At 33.3% G+C, this 15648-nt stretch overlaps 1 protein-coding gene across 1 annotated transcript; it reads right to left on the bottom strand.

Moving 5' to 3' along the window:
• Window positions 1–952: 952 nt before the first annotated feature.
• Window positions 953–5310, bottom strand: LOC134245606 (uncharacterized). Its single transcript, XM_062727877.1, has 6 exons — window positions 5280–5310; window positions 4169–4272; window positions 3154–3380; window positions 2776–2936; window positions 2429–2610; window positions 953–1052 (listed from the first exon to the last, which is right to left on the bottom strand). Exons 2-6 carry the CDS (start codon window positions 4233–4235, stop codon window positions 1006–1008), a joined length of 684 nt encoding a protein of 227 aa, XP_062583861.1. The 5' UTR covers window positions 4236–4272; window positions 5280–5310; the 3' UTR covers window positions 953–1005.
• Between the last annotated feature and the right edge of the window lie 10338 nt (window positions 5311–15648).

Consider the following 15648-nt stretch of genomic DNA (forward strand, 5'->3'; position numbering starts at 1 on the left):
CTCTTGTAGGGTGTTCAACTTTGTTTGTACGCCCTAGGTTACCATCTAAATCCACAAATATGTCTTCATATGGGCTCAATACTGAAGACAACTCATTTTTACCGTTTCTATAATGCTACATGAAACGTTTTTCATTATAATTTTAGATGATCGGGTAAGCATTCAGTCTCTGTAACGCTAACGTCAATAAGGTCAGTACATGTATGCGTATGATTTTCGTTATAATTGACCAAATCAGTAGCAATCATATTGCTTTGAATTGTCGCCACTTGCGTGTTTTCTTTATTTTCACGGGTTCTTGGTTAGGATTAAGAATTAAAATTGTTATTAATCAACAATTTATGAGGAAATAAAGCTCATGATTACAATCGAATATAAAATATTCTAATTTTTTTAATAAGTGGCTCTAGGGTCAATGGTTTCTGTGGGATGGGGTGCACAACTGTTTATATGTATAAAGTGGAAATACATATTCTTTTTGTTACTCTGATCTACCTCCGGGTATTAAGTAACCATGTTTAGCATGCTAATTGTATAGCTATGATAAGCAATAGTGTCTTTTTTTTAAATTGTGAATTTCATGGCCTCTAGTTTAAAACTCGAATCAAATTCAATTGTTGGAAAGTTGTTAGTTACATAATATGCAAGTGACCTAAAAGGCCCGTAGACCTCTGGATTTTATAGATTTGGTTTAGTTGCACCCAAACACTGAGCTTCCATAATGATGATGCTTTGAATAGAATTAGATCTTGCATTCATACAACTGATACGAGCAATTTTCCCTACAATGTTGAATCTCTGCCGTTTATGAAAGCTAGAAAATATTCTAACATACTAATTGGTATCAAATTTTAATGGTTTGAAATAAAATTAATACAATTTATCCTTAAAAAGGATTTCTCTTCTCATTTATACCTGGTAATCAAACATCACAAGTTAGTAAACAATGCTTGTTAACTTTATTGCATCGAACTAATACAGTTTTGTGTGATTCTTATTTTAATTTCATCCTCTCCGAATGTAAATGTTAAGAGAATCTGCTTTACCAAACTCTGAAACAAAGGGATGAAAGACATTAATACATATAGTCAACACATCAGTGACGAGAACAATATTGCCATCCAGTAAAGAACTGCGAACGATAGTATTGTTCTCCCGCCTACCTCCAAGTCAATTTTCAAAAGTTAACATATTTGATGAATTTTTAATATTTTTATAGATAATTCTATGGATTTTCTTAAAACAGTACTTATTTGGGAAAACAAAGAGAGATAACTCTAAAATTTTGGTAAAACTTGTGTTTTTCACTATAGAAATCAACGGAAAACGGAAAATATTTTTAAAACATCTCTCTCTCCCCCCCCCCCCCCGTGTCACAAAAATTCCAGGTAATATGAAATGTTATTTCACAAATTCATACCAAAGCTTTTTGTGTGACACGAGGGTGGGGGGATATGTTTATTGACAAAAAACGATAATAATGTTTATTTTCCACCAATATCAAAGCGATTTACTACTGAAACATTATATTTTATTGATATATTCATGTTTTAATTATTTGCCTTAGACAAAAGAAAGATATAAGGAACATTTAATCATATCCAAGACTATTTCAAAATATGGTGATGCCTGAAACTCCGATTTCAATGGAAAATATCGTCTACACCCCTTTTTTCAAGAGCTGGAATTATGGATAATTTACTGTCTAGCGCTGGTATCAAGACAATTAATCAATTACCATTGAACTGTTCCTTGTATTTAACAAAGATTTTAAGGCCAAATTGCTATTCATTTTGAATTAAATGGTTCCAAAATGTAGACGGGAATCTAGAGTTAGCGTGCGTATTTCTTCAGTATTCAATGTTATTTTTAGTTTAACATTTCAAACTCCCGCGTAAAACTGAATGAAGAAGCCACCATTTGCTGTATAATAATCGTTCTAATAAAACATTTTGCATGTCAATATCATTAAAAATTCTTCAACTTAATGTTTTTCCCACGATTATAATTTGTTCACGTAACTCGGTCGATAGAGGGCTCGCTTCGTAATCTGGAGGTTGTAATTTCGACTCTCGAGTGCGACTGACTTTAGTCGATAATAAATGGGAAGCAACTGTTACTTCACCTTGTGCTTTGCACTTAAAGTGAAAGTTGAGAGTCCTTATGAGGAGACATTAAAGACAGAGGCCCCGTATTCATTACAGGCCTCGGCACAATAATGATCCATCACTGCAAAATGCCCCTGAGAGCCGAGTAAAGGTCAACATTTGAAGCCCTTCATCGGTATATGGTGACGTTTCTATATGAGTGAAAAATTTTCGAATGGGACATAAAACAACGTACAGTCTACGTGAAGAATGAGGAGAAAGGATTGCGGAAATGGCAGTTTATACATTATTTTACTATCAAGACCTTAACACAGACTTACTTCTATCATTCCATTTGGTGATCTTCCCATTATTGCTATATAAAAACTGGGGATACGGCTTTTGTTTTTCCCAATCACAAGGTTTGTTTCCCTTAACATCAGTCACAACGAACCAACCGCTATCAACATGGCATCCACCGTACCTTTGATTGATGAAAAATTTTCGACTGTACCGTGTTTCTCTAGAAGGAAATATACTTCTCATATTAGAAAATTCAAGAGAACAATCTAGTAATAAGTTTTATATACTCTTTAAAGCTGCAAGAATAATTTAATTTTTTCAATATCCTAAACCCCTCGTCACCCCCTAAAAAGAGATAAATGTCTTGAGAAAGAAAAATGCGCACTTGTCAATTGAAAAGAAGTTGTAAGATCCACTCTTCTTCATGTCCGTCCAGCTAGTCTGTAGTATTCTGCTATTATGAAACCAATTAATGTAGTTGGATCCACGTCCATCAAACTCAATAAATGCTACAGTTCTTCCCCGAGTACTCAACTCAAATTTGACCTGAAAACATAAGGCAAGAATGAACTGCATTTTATTAATATAAAATATTACTTTTCTTCGCACAAAATGACTATCAAAATGGCTAATATGTAATTAAAACATCTTATTTTAAATTCTCAAGACATATAGAAACGCATTTTGCTTTATCACCCTCAAAATGGCAAATGATTCTTTTCTAACACTTCATTTTTTCATGTATATATTAATATGTATCTACCTGAAGAACATTGAGACAGTCCCAGTAATCTATTAAAGGACTTCGTAAGATTCTTCTTGGAACAACACCAAGGGTTTCGAATCGTAGATTTTGGGGAAGGCATCCATTGGCAGTCGAACAAGAGCAATCTTTACTAAACATATCGCATCTGGCATTTTTTGTTTTCCACGTTTCTAAAATGCTTTCACCATTTCCACTTACAGCATGAAATACAAGTTGCCAGTCACCTTGAGAAAAATAGATATTAAGGAGAACGACAAAAACTGATTTTTTTTCACCCAATGTTTTTAATATTAAAAGAACAATTGTCCTATCTGATGCCCTTTCAGGTATTTTCCGATTTTCCTTGTGACTAAGAAACCGTTTTTAATGTTTATTTACGCCAATGTAGTGATAAGAAAGATTTAACATTTGATTTTCTGTATAGTAAATTATTGCATCTTAATTAATAATTGTATAATCCTGTAAGGTACAAATAATGTAATAATACTATTTTAAATAGGACTTCAGCAATTGAATTCAGAGATTTGACTACTAATGTTACAAATGAAAAAGGGAAAAACAAGATGTGTTTGTGAAACACCATGCGCCCGGCGGCAACAAAGTTCGAAGAAGCTACTTTTAGCATATAGGTCACAGTCAAGGTCACAAGGTCATTGATCTTGGTGTCATTTGATAGAAATTAATTAGAGGAGTCTACATACCAAATATGAAGTCTCTGTCTTTAATGGTTCAAAAGTTATGGTGAAAGTTCGAAAAAGCTATTTTTAGCATATAGGTCAAGGACACAAGGTCATTGACCTTTGTGTCATTTGAAAGAACTAAATTAGTGGAGTATGCATATCTAATATGAAGTCTCTTTCTCTCATGGTTCAAAAGTTATGGCGAAGGTTAAAATTGACAATAGACAAACAGATAAACAGACAGGACAAAAACAATATACGCCTTGGATCTATCGATCCGGGCGCATAACAATCTACAATGTTTGATTTTATAATAGTTTAATTCTCTTTACCTTTACAGGTCTTATTTCCATCTGCAATATATATAGCAAGAATAAGAATCAAAATAAGAAGCCGCATACTGAATCTGTTCCTCGTGTTTTGTTTATAGCTGGAGCTGTCAATATACAAAAAATATTTATAAAACTACTTTTTACAATTAAACACAAAAGTACATGTCAGGAAATATTTAATCAATGATTTGACGCATTAAATTTGAAAAGTAAAGTTGGCAAGGAAAACGGTGTATTGTCTTCATCACAGATTTAAATAACTGTTAAATTGACAAGAAATACTAAAACTTTCAAAGGGTTTTTGAAATGCTACATGAAACCTACCTTTGTTTCGAAACGTTTTTGCTGTGTCCTTAGTGACAAATGCTTATTCAAACTGAGCTATCATATTTATATATCAATATAATAGTTATAATAAATCTCTGAATATAACAAATTACGCTGACAGTATCAAATAATGTCAGTATCGTTTTGTGTATTCTGCAGAATGCAACATCCACTTATGGAGTCATATTTTACGTGAAACTCACAGTTTTGTAAGAAGCAACAGGTTTAATTTTATCCATGATACATTTTTGTTGTTGTTTTTTTTTTTTTGGATTGTACTCTTTAACTAGCAAATACACATTCATATGAATACGTACAGGTTTGCGTTATTGCAAAATGAAACGTTAAAAATCTTTTAATTAAAAAAAATGGAATATGCACAATTGCGCATGCATGATAAAAAAAAACCTTAATAGTTTTAAAGTATGTGTTTTATTTATTTTTAATGGGTTCGTACAAATTTCAGTTAACTGATTGGTCAAAAGGCAACACCCCCCCCCCTGTTTATTTTGTATATTTCTAACAATTTAGTTATCGTTTTTTACTTTAATATTTGGAAATCGTCCAGACCTGTTTAGACAAAGTTCAGCTGTTTATTGTTGGTTGAAGTGTTCGAAAAAAGAAAACGATTTAAAGTCAAAGTTTAAGCTACTGTGTATAATTATACAAGAAAAATACTTAAGTTAAAGTGTTTAGTGGAAATTTAGTCATAAAACACAACCTAACAGTGATTGCGAAAAACCCACACCTTAAAGCATATTGTTCAAAAATTTTACGAACTTACGTTTTCAATGCAACAATACTACAACTGTCGATATTCGTTTGAAAATAACTACTCGAAGTAAGACTGAAAACTCAGAAATTTTAAATAAGGATGGATTTCAATCTAACATTAAACTGAAATCGATCCTGCAACAGATGTACAAGTACATGTTTGGTCCCATATTTCACTTCATTTTACAACATTCTGTTAAATTTTGAAATTTATAACATTCTCATTATTTTCTAACATTGTATTGTCCTTTTCTGAATTGCTTTTGAAAAAATTCTTTATATATTAATATATTTTGCACAAATTTTACATATTCCCGACAGTAAATGTTATAATTGTTAAAGTAATAACAAAATTACATTTTATTTAACATTTATATTTATATCAAAAATCTATTACAGTGTATATAAAATATAATATGCCAATTAAAACGTTAAGATTTATTTATTCATCAACATCTTCACACCAAACAATAGCTTGAATAACAAAACCGTAACTCTGAAAATGTCTGCATTTTTCATTCAGTTTTCTTTTATATAAATATAAGTATAAAAACATGTTAACTATATTAAATAATTTTAGCTAGAAAGATAACTTAAAAGCCACAGTTTGTATTTTAAACGTATTTCAATTTCAGTAGCTGCTTTATTACTTTCATTCAATAGATTTAACTTCGATATTCCCCTGAAATTTATTTGTTGCGCAATAACCAAAACACATGTCTTACAAAAAACCCAAACACATGTCTTACAAAAAGGCAATCTTTGATATATGTTAAAAATTCAAGGTTTTCTATTTAATAAAAGCAGAAAGTTGAAACAAAAATAAGCATGCTTTTTGTGGAATACATCTAATTTCGCTATGATAAAAATATCCTTCCAAAAGACATTGTGCTTTCAATTTTTCTTTAGCGGTGGAAGCCTTCGAATAAATGTTTACTTATTTATATTTTCTTTAATTTTATTCCTTAATTACATCAGGTTATTATGCTCATATTACATTTAATGAGTGTAGACTTAATATAAAATTACATAGGTAGTAAAATATGCAGACTGTTCATATTTTTTTTTCGTAACTTCATTGCTGACACCAGTTACCAATAGTATGTCAGACATGCGTTATACCATATGACATTACATGTCTTGTCAGTTTCTACTTATTACATGATTAGCTACCTTTTTTTCAAGCAGAGATATTTAATTTTTAAAGAAAACTAGCAATATCTATATTTGTGTTAAGTTATTGTCTGAAAAAATGTGCTTATCAGGATGATAGATACATTAATGTACCTGGTAATTTGGGAACCTGTGTAGCCTTATCACAGGTCCCCAGGGTATTATACTTGATTGTGCAAAAGCTGTGTTTTTAATGCTAAACTAATTAGAGTCAGTTGTTCTTAGGTCTCAGTCATGCCACCTAAGAAAAGTAAGAGGAATCATGGCTCCACCACGACCGCGCAAAAAAAACCAGAAGTCTGTCGAGACTGTAGCTCTACTGGTTTACACTTAAAACAAAGGAGAGAAAAGTAGCAGTTGGGACTTGAGACTTTAAAACAGCAATCAGTAGAAAAATGATCCTTGCCACTCATCAAAATAAAAACCGATGCAGAGAATTATGTATCTTATTGAAGTCTACTTGTGTGCCAAATTATATTGAAATCAGACCAAAACTGTAGGAAGAGTAGAATTTTGAAAGAATTTCACAGAAATTTCTATTTTTAGTGACCACGGCAACACCGTTCATCGAAATAAGAAACCGATGCACAGAATTATGTATCTTAGTGTAGTCTACTTGTTTGCCAAGTTATACTGAAATCAGACCAAAACTGTAGGAGGAGTAGTATTTTGAAAGAATTTCACAGAAATTTCTATTTGTAGTGACCACGGCAACACCGTTCATCGAAATAAAAAACCGATGCACAGAATTATGCATCTTAGTGTAGTCTACTTGTGTGTCAAGTTATATTGAAATCGGACCAAAACTGTAGGAGGAGTAGCATTTGAAATAATTTCACAGAAATGTCTATTTTTAGTAAACACGGCAACATCGTTCACCGAAATCAAAAATCGATGCACAGAATTATGTATCTTAGTGTAGTCTACTTGTGTGCCACATTATATTGAAATCAGACCAAAACTGTAGGAGGAGTAGCATTTTGAAAGAATTTCGCTGAAATTTCTATAAATAGTAACCATGGCAACACCATTCATCGAAATCAAAAACCGATACATAGAATTATGTATCTTAGTGTAGTCTACTTGTGTGCCAAGTTATACTGAAATCAGAACAAAACTGTTGGAGGATAGCATTTTGAAAAAAAAAATTCACAGAAATTTCTATTTTTAATAACCACGGCAACACCTTTATCGAAATCAAAAACTGATGCATAGAATTATGTATCATAGTGTAGTCTACTTGTGTGCCACATTATATTGAAATCAGACCATAACTGTAGGAGGAGTAGCATTTTGAAAGAATTTCAAAGACATTTTTATTTTTAGTAACCATGGCTACAACATTTATTGAAATCAAAAACCGATCCACAGAATTATGTATCTTAGTGTAGTCTACTTGTCAGCCAAGTTATACTGAAATCGGACCGAAACTGTAGGAGGAGTAGCATTTTGAAAGAATTTCACAGAAATTTCTATAAATAGTAACCATGGCAACACCTTTCATCAAAATCAAATCCGATGCAGAGAATTATGTATCTTAGTGTAGTCTACTTGTGTGCCAAGTTATATTGAAATCGGACCAAACCTGTAGTAGGAGTAGCATTTTGAAAAATTGTTTACAGACAGACAGACGGACGACGGACGCATTGACGTTACGCACGGTGTTGGTGTCACATTTGGTCACGTTATAAATGACGTTTAACATCACGTAAACGGAACGTAAAATTACTCATATCAGTGAGCGCGACTTTGTAAAACTTAGCATGAAGGTATCCCTTTGTTTTATAAAGTTAAAGTGACCACATCTTTTCTGCATGTTGTAGTAAATGGAAATCTTCAGTAAATGACAATTTGAAAAAAATGATAGCATTATTGAAAAGAAAACTGAATACATTATTTGCATGTAAGTAAACATCAGTGATTACTTCATCATCTTAGAACATCTTTATACTGTTTTTTTCTCTCTGAATTCTTGTTGGAAAAGCATCAACATGTCTATATATATAATCTAACAGTAAAAATCCATTTTATTTTTCCAGTTTAGAGCTCTTTTATATTCATTTCTTTGTTCAGGGTTAAAAAATGAAAAGAAACTGGAAGTTTAATGAGTAAATATGTTTATTACGTAGCGTGAAAAACGGTCATGTCAAATACACATTAAAGTATTCTTTACCACATTAATTTACTCTCTTTAAAGTTTTCAATTCTAAAAATATCTAGACGCCATTTGATATTCATATATTATGCGTTAGATATCAATCTAGTGTGTTAAGACGCTTAAATCGACGCATTCCAGGATATTTTCATTTTCCTCTTCCGTTAGGTGAAGAATTTCATTTTGTATAGATACATTTTGGCACATGTATAATACAGATGCACTTGGAACCATGGCTACTGGGCGATTTATTAGCTTATAGTCCAAGATCGAGTTTTCCTTTTTAGCAAAATACTTTCCGTTGATGACTGATGACCCAGCAACAAACGATCCACCCCATTTGTCTGTTTTGGCTTTCCGTAGAGTTGGCTTGTAAAAGGTAAAAGTCATTGTCATCATCCCCTGCGCACAGTACAGCAAACACTGTTCCCTCAGTATTAAAATCCGAGAGTGAGTCTTCGGGATATTCCTCCTCCGAAATGTCAGAATCCTTATCTGTAGTCTCGCTATTCAATTTCATTTTAAGCTCTACTGGTCAGAGACCAGAAGAGCTTATGCGATAGTAATGCGTCCGGCGTCCGTCCGTCCGTCTGTCTGTCTGTAAACAATTTTTCAAAATGCTACTCCTCCTACAGTTTTGGTCTGATTTCAATATAACTTGGTACACAAGTAGACTACACTAAGATACATAATTCTGTGTATCGGTTTTTGACTTCGATGAGCGGTGTTGCCGTGGTTACTAAAAATAGAAATTTATGTGAAATTCTTTCAAAATGCTACTCCTCCTACAGTTTTGGCCTGATTTCAGTATAACTTGAAACACAAGTAGACTACACTAAGATACATAATTCCGTGTATCAGTTTTTGATTTTGATGGGCGGTGTTGTCATGGTTACTAAAAATAGAAATTTCTGTGAAATTCTTTCAAAATGCTACCCCTCCCACAGTTTTTGTCTGATTTCAATATATCTAAACACACAAGTAGACTACACTAAGATACATAATTCTGTGTATCGGTTTTTGATTTTGACGAGTGATGTTGCCATGGTTACTCAAAATAGAAATTTCTGTGAAATTCTTTCAAAATGCTACTCCTCCTACAGTTTTTGTCTGATTTCAATATAACTTGGCACACAAGTAGACTACACTAAGATACATAATTCTGTACATCGGTTTTTGACTTCAATGAATGGTGTTGCCGTGGTACTAAAAATAGAAATTTTAGTTAAATGCTCTTAAAATGCTACTCCAAATACAGTTTTAGTCTGATTATAATATAATGTAATATTATATAAATGGTGCCTGTTTTGGAGTGTAACAGTTGAAATTGACACCCCAAGGAAAACCATTGTCAACCGACGCGTCAGCGGAGGTTGACAATGGTTTTCCGAGGGGTGTCAATTTGAACTGTTACCCTCCAAAACAGGCACCATTTATTTTATTATACTGAATGTCTTCTTGATTTAGGATGTCAGAAAAAAAAATCGTCGATCGTCTCTACAATCACGTTTAAAAAGCTTTCAAACTCCACGCTACTTCGAAAAAGATTTACTGACCTCTTTATTGTTTATTTGATAGTCTAAAAGTTCTTTATCATCTAAAATTTCGTTATTTCTGCACTCGCAAGCATGTTTCGTCTGTCGTTTGTTGTTTTCAAGTAAGCTACATCGGACGCAAGCTTTCATCGACGTCAAGTTTATTCCGGTTCTTTCAAACGCACAACTGACGTTTTGAGAATTCTACGGTGAACCGTACGCGCATAATTTCCACGCATGTAACATTACCGTTGTGTTACCCGTTGTCACGTGTGTTGCTAAGGCTGAGGGTAATCGAACGGATTGTTAACTGCGTCGAAACCAATCAGATTTTAGTATTTAACATGAAAGTATAATAAAATTTATTGCTGTTTTAAAGTTTCAATTCCCATCTGCTTATAAGTACTTTTCTCTTCCTTTGCTATAAATACAAACCAGTAGAGCTTCAGTCTTGACAGAGACTTCTGGTTATTTCTTTGGAAAGTCCAACTTGAGGTAAATTTTTACACTTCTCCCCTTCTAGACAATTGTCACAGTAACATGACATGTTACGCAATATGATTTTCCCATCTTTAGATGTTTCTGCTCGATGTACGGCACGAATTCCTTTAATTGGCTGAAAGTTCTCTTCAAACCTCTGTATTTCGTCAACATGTCGAAATATTCTTCTTTTGCAAGCATGAGATCGAGGTGTCCTGAGATTAGCCTCTGCAAAATTAAATAGATCAAGCGCAGATCTTATCTGAGCTTTCCCGCGGATAACGGCCATATCAGCTTGGTTCTTAAGCAAACCTCCCGCTGCATCCTGTGGTCCTTTACCATGGCTACTTTCAAAATAATTTCGTATTATTTTCTGGTATCCAAGCTCGTCAAAAGATTGAACGAGATTTCCCAAACAGTTCCTGCTTTTATATTGGCTTTGGCACCCGTCGCAGAACTCGTGCATTGTAGACAGAGGGTAGTTGATGGACTGCAAATATTCAGATATGAATTTCTGAACACATTTTACAAAATGATGGTCGTGCTTTTCGTCAGGAGAAACAAGAAGAAAAATGTTCACAAATAATGCACGGGTCATCGGGGGTGCTTGATACACCGTCAACTTCTAAAATAGCATGTCTATAAATCAGGGAAATGTGAATGGAAACCTCAGTTCGTTGAAAATAGTTTGACTGTATTTCAATCCTCTCGGTACATCTGTAATTTTCCGAAAAATCATGAACAGTTAAACATTCGTTTTCCGGCAAGTTTTCGGCAAGATTTTTCAGTTGATCAGTTTGCCATTTCGCCCTGACATGATGACCTGGAAAAAAATCCAAAACCTTCTTAAAATACTTGATCATCTCACCGGACTTTGTAGCTTTGTCCACCAATGTCAGTTTCTTCTTGGTACCATTTTTTGTTTTAATGTCAACATACTCAAATTTTTTCCAATTTACATCTGTCGAGTCGTCCGACATATCTAATTCAGCGTCACAAAATTTCAGCAAATGAACGCCGCATTTTTCACAGCTTCTTTCTAAACAGTCCTTCACATGTAAATTTTCACCCTCCGTATGACACATCGTGTCTTCACATAATTCTGAAATTGTTCTGTAAACCTTAAATGTGTTTTCGTCCAGCAACCCATCGTTTGCCAACTGATTTCTACGTGCTTTTAAAGCATTGAACAAAAACTCTCTCTAGATGATACCTGCAGCAGCATGTTGTTCTATCCCTTTTCCTTGCAGAACGGACAAAATATGGCTTACATTTTTCAAAAGTTCTCTGTGAAATCTTAATTTCAGGGTAATGTTGATTAAAGGACATGAACAGTTCACTTTGTGTTTTTTCTAGAATTTGAATAGCATGGCTACAATAAGTTTTTGGAGCTATTCGGACACGCTTGACATCAGTTTTATTTCCAGTGTTTTGCGAATTTTCGGGTAGACACCAAAAATCATACACTGTTTTTTGCACTTCTTCAGTTAGTTTATCTGACCTTGTTTTCCTTTTTGTAAACTCAAAGGATGATTCTTCTGAATGCAGAACTCGTTGTCGGATTCGAACACCCTTTGAGATCCTTCTCACAGGCATTCCGAGTTTTCTCGCAAGGTCAACTTTGGCCCTAGATTTTTGAACTAATGGTCCTGATACATATGCAGCTAAAATGTCCACAACTTCCCGCGACTTATCACTCCGCTTAAATTTCACCGAATTCAAGAACGATTTCACATCCTGTACAACCGATTATTTCATTTCCAATTCTTTGCGTTCTTCCGGTGATGGTACAACCTTTCTGCGCTGTAGTTCCCTAACCGTGGGTGATTTCTTTGAGGACAAGTACGCCTTTACTGTTGCAATTCGTTTTACAGGTGTCCTGGGAAGTGCTTCCTTTAACCTTCTTATTGCTCGGGATTTACTCATTTTATTTTGAAATATTTGTTGTTCCTCTTTTGTGAGCGGAAGATTGTGTTGCGTGAGTATTTTTTTCTTTTCTCGCCATCGTCTGTTTCTCTGTGTTTTTCCTGCGTCTTTCTTCCTTCTGTAATTTTTCTTGAATCTGTTTACTCTTAAGGGTTGTCCTACTTTTCCGCTTTCTTTCTGCAGCTTGTTGTCTTTTTTCACTTTCTTCCTCTTTTTTCCGAGCAAGCCTCTCTCTTTGCTGCCTCTTCTTTACAGCCGCTTTAGATTGAGACAGCTCCTTTGCTGGTCTCAATAATTTTTGTTTTTGTTTCCATTTTCTCTTTTGTTCTCTGCGTATTTCTTCTCTCTTTTCTTTGATCGTTGAACAATGTGACATACCTGTACAAATTACATAATAGAAATTTTAAATTAATATTTTAAGGAACGATAAAAATAGATATCAAACAATATATTTATACATATGCCATCTAATAAGGAATGAAATTTGAAATTACTATTGAATGTTTCATAGACAATATAATGTAAAACAATATCATTTAAGATTATCTCCTGAAAGGGGGGGGGGGGGTTACGGAATGCTTTTCGATCAATTTTGATTAGGGTTTCTCTTTCAGTTCAGGAAAATGTTATTTACAAATTTTAAAAAAAGGTTTTTTTTACTGTTTATTTATTCTTTTAAAAACAAAAAAGCGTGTCATATTTAATTTCAATGTACATGTATAATCTGTCATATCGAATCCAGACAGTCGTAGGCACATCTAGTGTGGATTGTAAAAGGGTATAAGTAGAATTCACTCCGAAATATTTTTAAGCAAACGACTGAATACAAAAGAGAGAGAGAGGTCCTCCCTATACTATTTTTTTTTTGTTTTTTGAATGATAATAATGTACTTTATTTCTACAAGATTTTTTGTTCTCGTCTAATTTTTCTATCCTAATGTTATTTAATTTGTCACTTTTTACCCCCTCCCTAAACTTTTTAAAACCAATTGTGCATCTCTGTATGTATGGTAGTGAATCCAACAGGACGGGAGCGTTGCGGCTAGCAATTCAACATTAATAGGACCCTTTCCTATTTTTCTTAAAACACAGGAGATGAATTAATATAGGCCTTAGTTTTGTCGACAGGAAAAATTGAGCTGTCTTCTATATTGATTTTTTTGAATTGATTACCTTTTTTGAAAGCAATACATGAATATTTTTGATTCGCTCCTTTTACACTGTCTATGACAACTGTATACAATAGCCCTTTTAAACTGTTCATTTGCTACTATTCAGCAAAAATAAATACACTTGTGATCTAATATGAACAAAATCGTATTTGATTTAGATAGCAAAAATTTAATTTTCGGTAGTTGAATTTGATATGACGGCAACTGGCAATCTAAAAATTATGCAAACGATGTATTTTTCTCAGTTTCAAAATTTAAAAGTTTCTCCCATGGTTATACTATAACATTTGCTTAATTCTACGGACTATTCATGTGGATGTGCTCTGCACCCCCCCCCCCCCCCCCCCCGAAAAACCACCACCAATATTTTATCCAAAAAAAAACTAAACTTGAGAAAGGAAGAATTTATATACCTTCATAAAAGTGAGTATGTACTGATAAAATAGTAAATCTAAAAACTCTCACATCTCCCAAAGAGGAAAGGGGATGTAAAGGGGATGGGGACTGTAAAAACTGTCTGAGCAGTCGAAATATGAATGAATTCCCTATACTTCCTGTTATTTCGTGCCCCCCCCCCTTTTTTATACAAATTTCTGGGTTTAACAATGAATGTGTTGACGTGTCTTAATTAAGATGAATCCAAATCGTTAACATCTGCATTTCTTTCGTAGCGAGACGTCATAAGTACAGATCACGTTAAAATCCCGTAGGTGAGACAAATTAGTAGACCAATTTAAATTCTTCATTAATTCATTGAATATCAATGTAATCGCAAAGCAAAGAAATAGGAAAGTTTACTGCAGGTATATTTTCTCAGAAAATAAAGAGTTTTTTGAAAGCTTCTCAAGTTTTTGAGATAACTGCTCTCAAAGAGTACAAGTTCAATACTCTATCATTTAAAATTTCAGAGAAAACGTTAGAAACACTGTCGAGGACATTTGAGTATACAGAGTTTCAGTTAGAATTTCGTATCATGTTTTGAGGCAAAACACGTTTTTGAACCAATAAACAAAATGCAGAGCAGGAGATTATAGACCATAAGTACAACAATAAGAATCCAAATATAAATAAGTCTTGTATACTTGGACTAAAATGGGCTCGTTCGTATTGTCAGACGTCATGATGCCGTCAAATATTTCCTGTGACGGACAAGTAAAAACATGCAGAAATCCTCATTAGCTATTTTTATGCATTGAAATTCGTAAAATAATGTTTAAGCAGATACTTGATACGCTCCTTTCAGAATTAAATTGTGTATTTTAGAAGAAAAGTTTACGACGGACTAAAAAAATCAAACAATAAGGGTAATATGGAATCAATTGTTTAGAAAAAAACATGGCGTGACATAAGGGCTTTATATGGTATGATTTTCAAATAAATGCTAAAATGTTTGTAAAAAATTTAAAAATTAACAAAAAAAATTTTCCATGAACTCTTGTAAGCATCTTTTTTGGATATATATTTGTGTAAATCAAATTTCCAGTATTTTAAAAATATATAACACATTTCCATAAACACCCTTACCTGAATCGACTTCGAATTTATCCCCTGTTTTTTCCGCAGTCTACCATGTATCTTCTTGCGTTTACGGGCAAATTATCTCAAATCTAACGAATTTTACGTCAAATTACCTATGATGTCATAAAGACGTTGCTTTTTCCCGCCGACTGATGTAAAAACTATCAATATTACAATTTTATAAATCGCCCATATATGTATATAGAATTTGAGGGTATGCCTCAAATGTTACCAGTCTACATTGGTATTTATGTATAAATATCAAAGGTTTTAATACCTTAATGTAAATAAAATGAAAAAATAATGACATATTTCCGACTTTTAAGGAATTTCCATACCCGCATTACGTCACAAAATTGTAATAATATTTTCCGACCGTATTGACTCTTTTATTAGAGATCGTTCTTCATTTCCGGTTTC

Source organism: Saccostrea cucullata, unplaced genomic scaffold (assembly GCF_032062105.1).
Source record: "Saccostrea cucullata isolate Sc308-1 unplaced genomic scaffold, CSIRO_AGI_Scuc_v1 ctg2333, whole genome shotgun sequence".
NCBI classification, from domain to species: domain Eukaryota; kingdom Metazoa; phylum Mollusca; class Bivalvia; order Ostreida; family Ostreidae; genus Saccostrea; species Saccostrea cuccullata.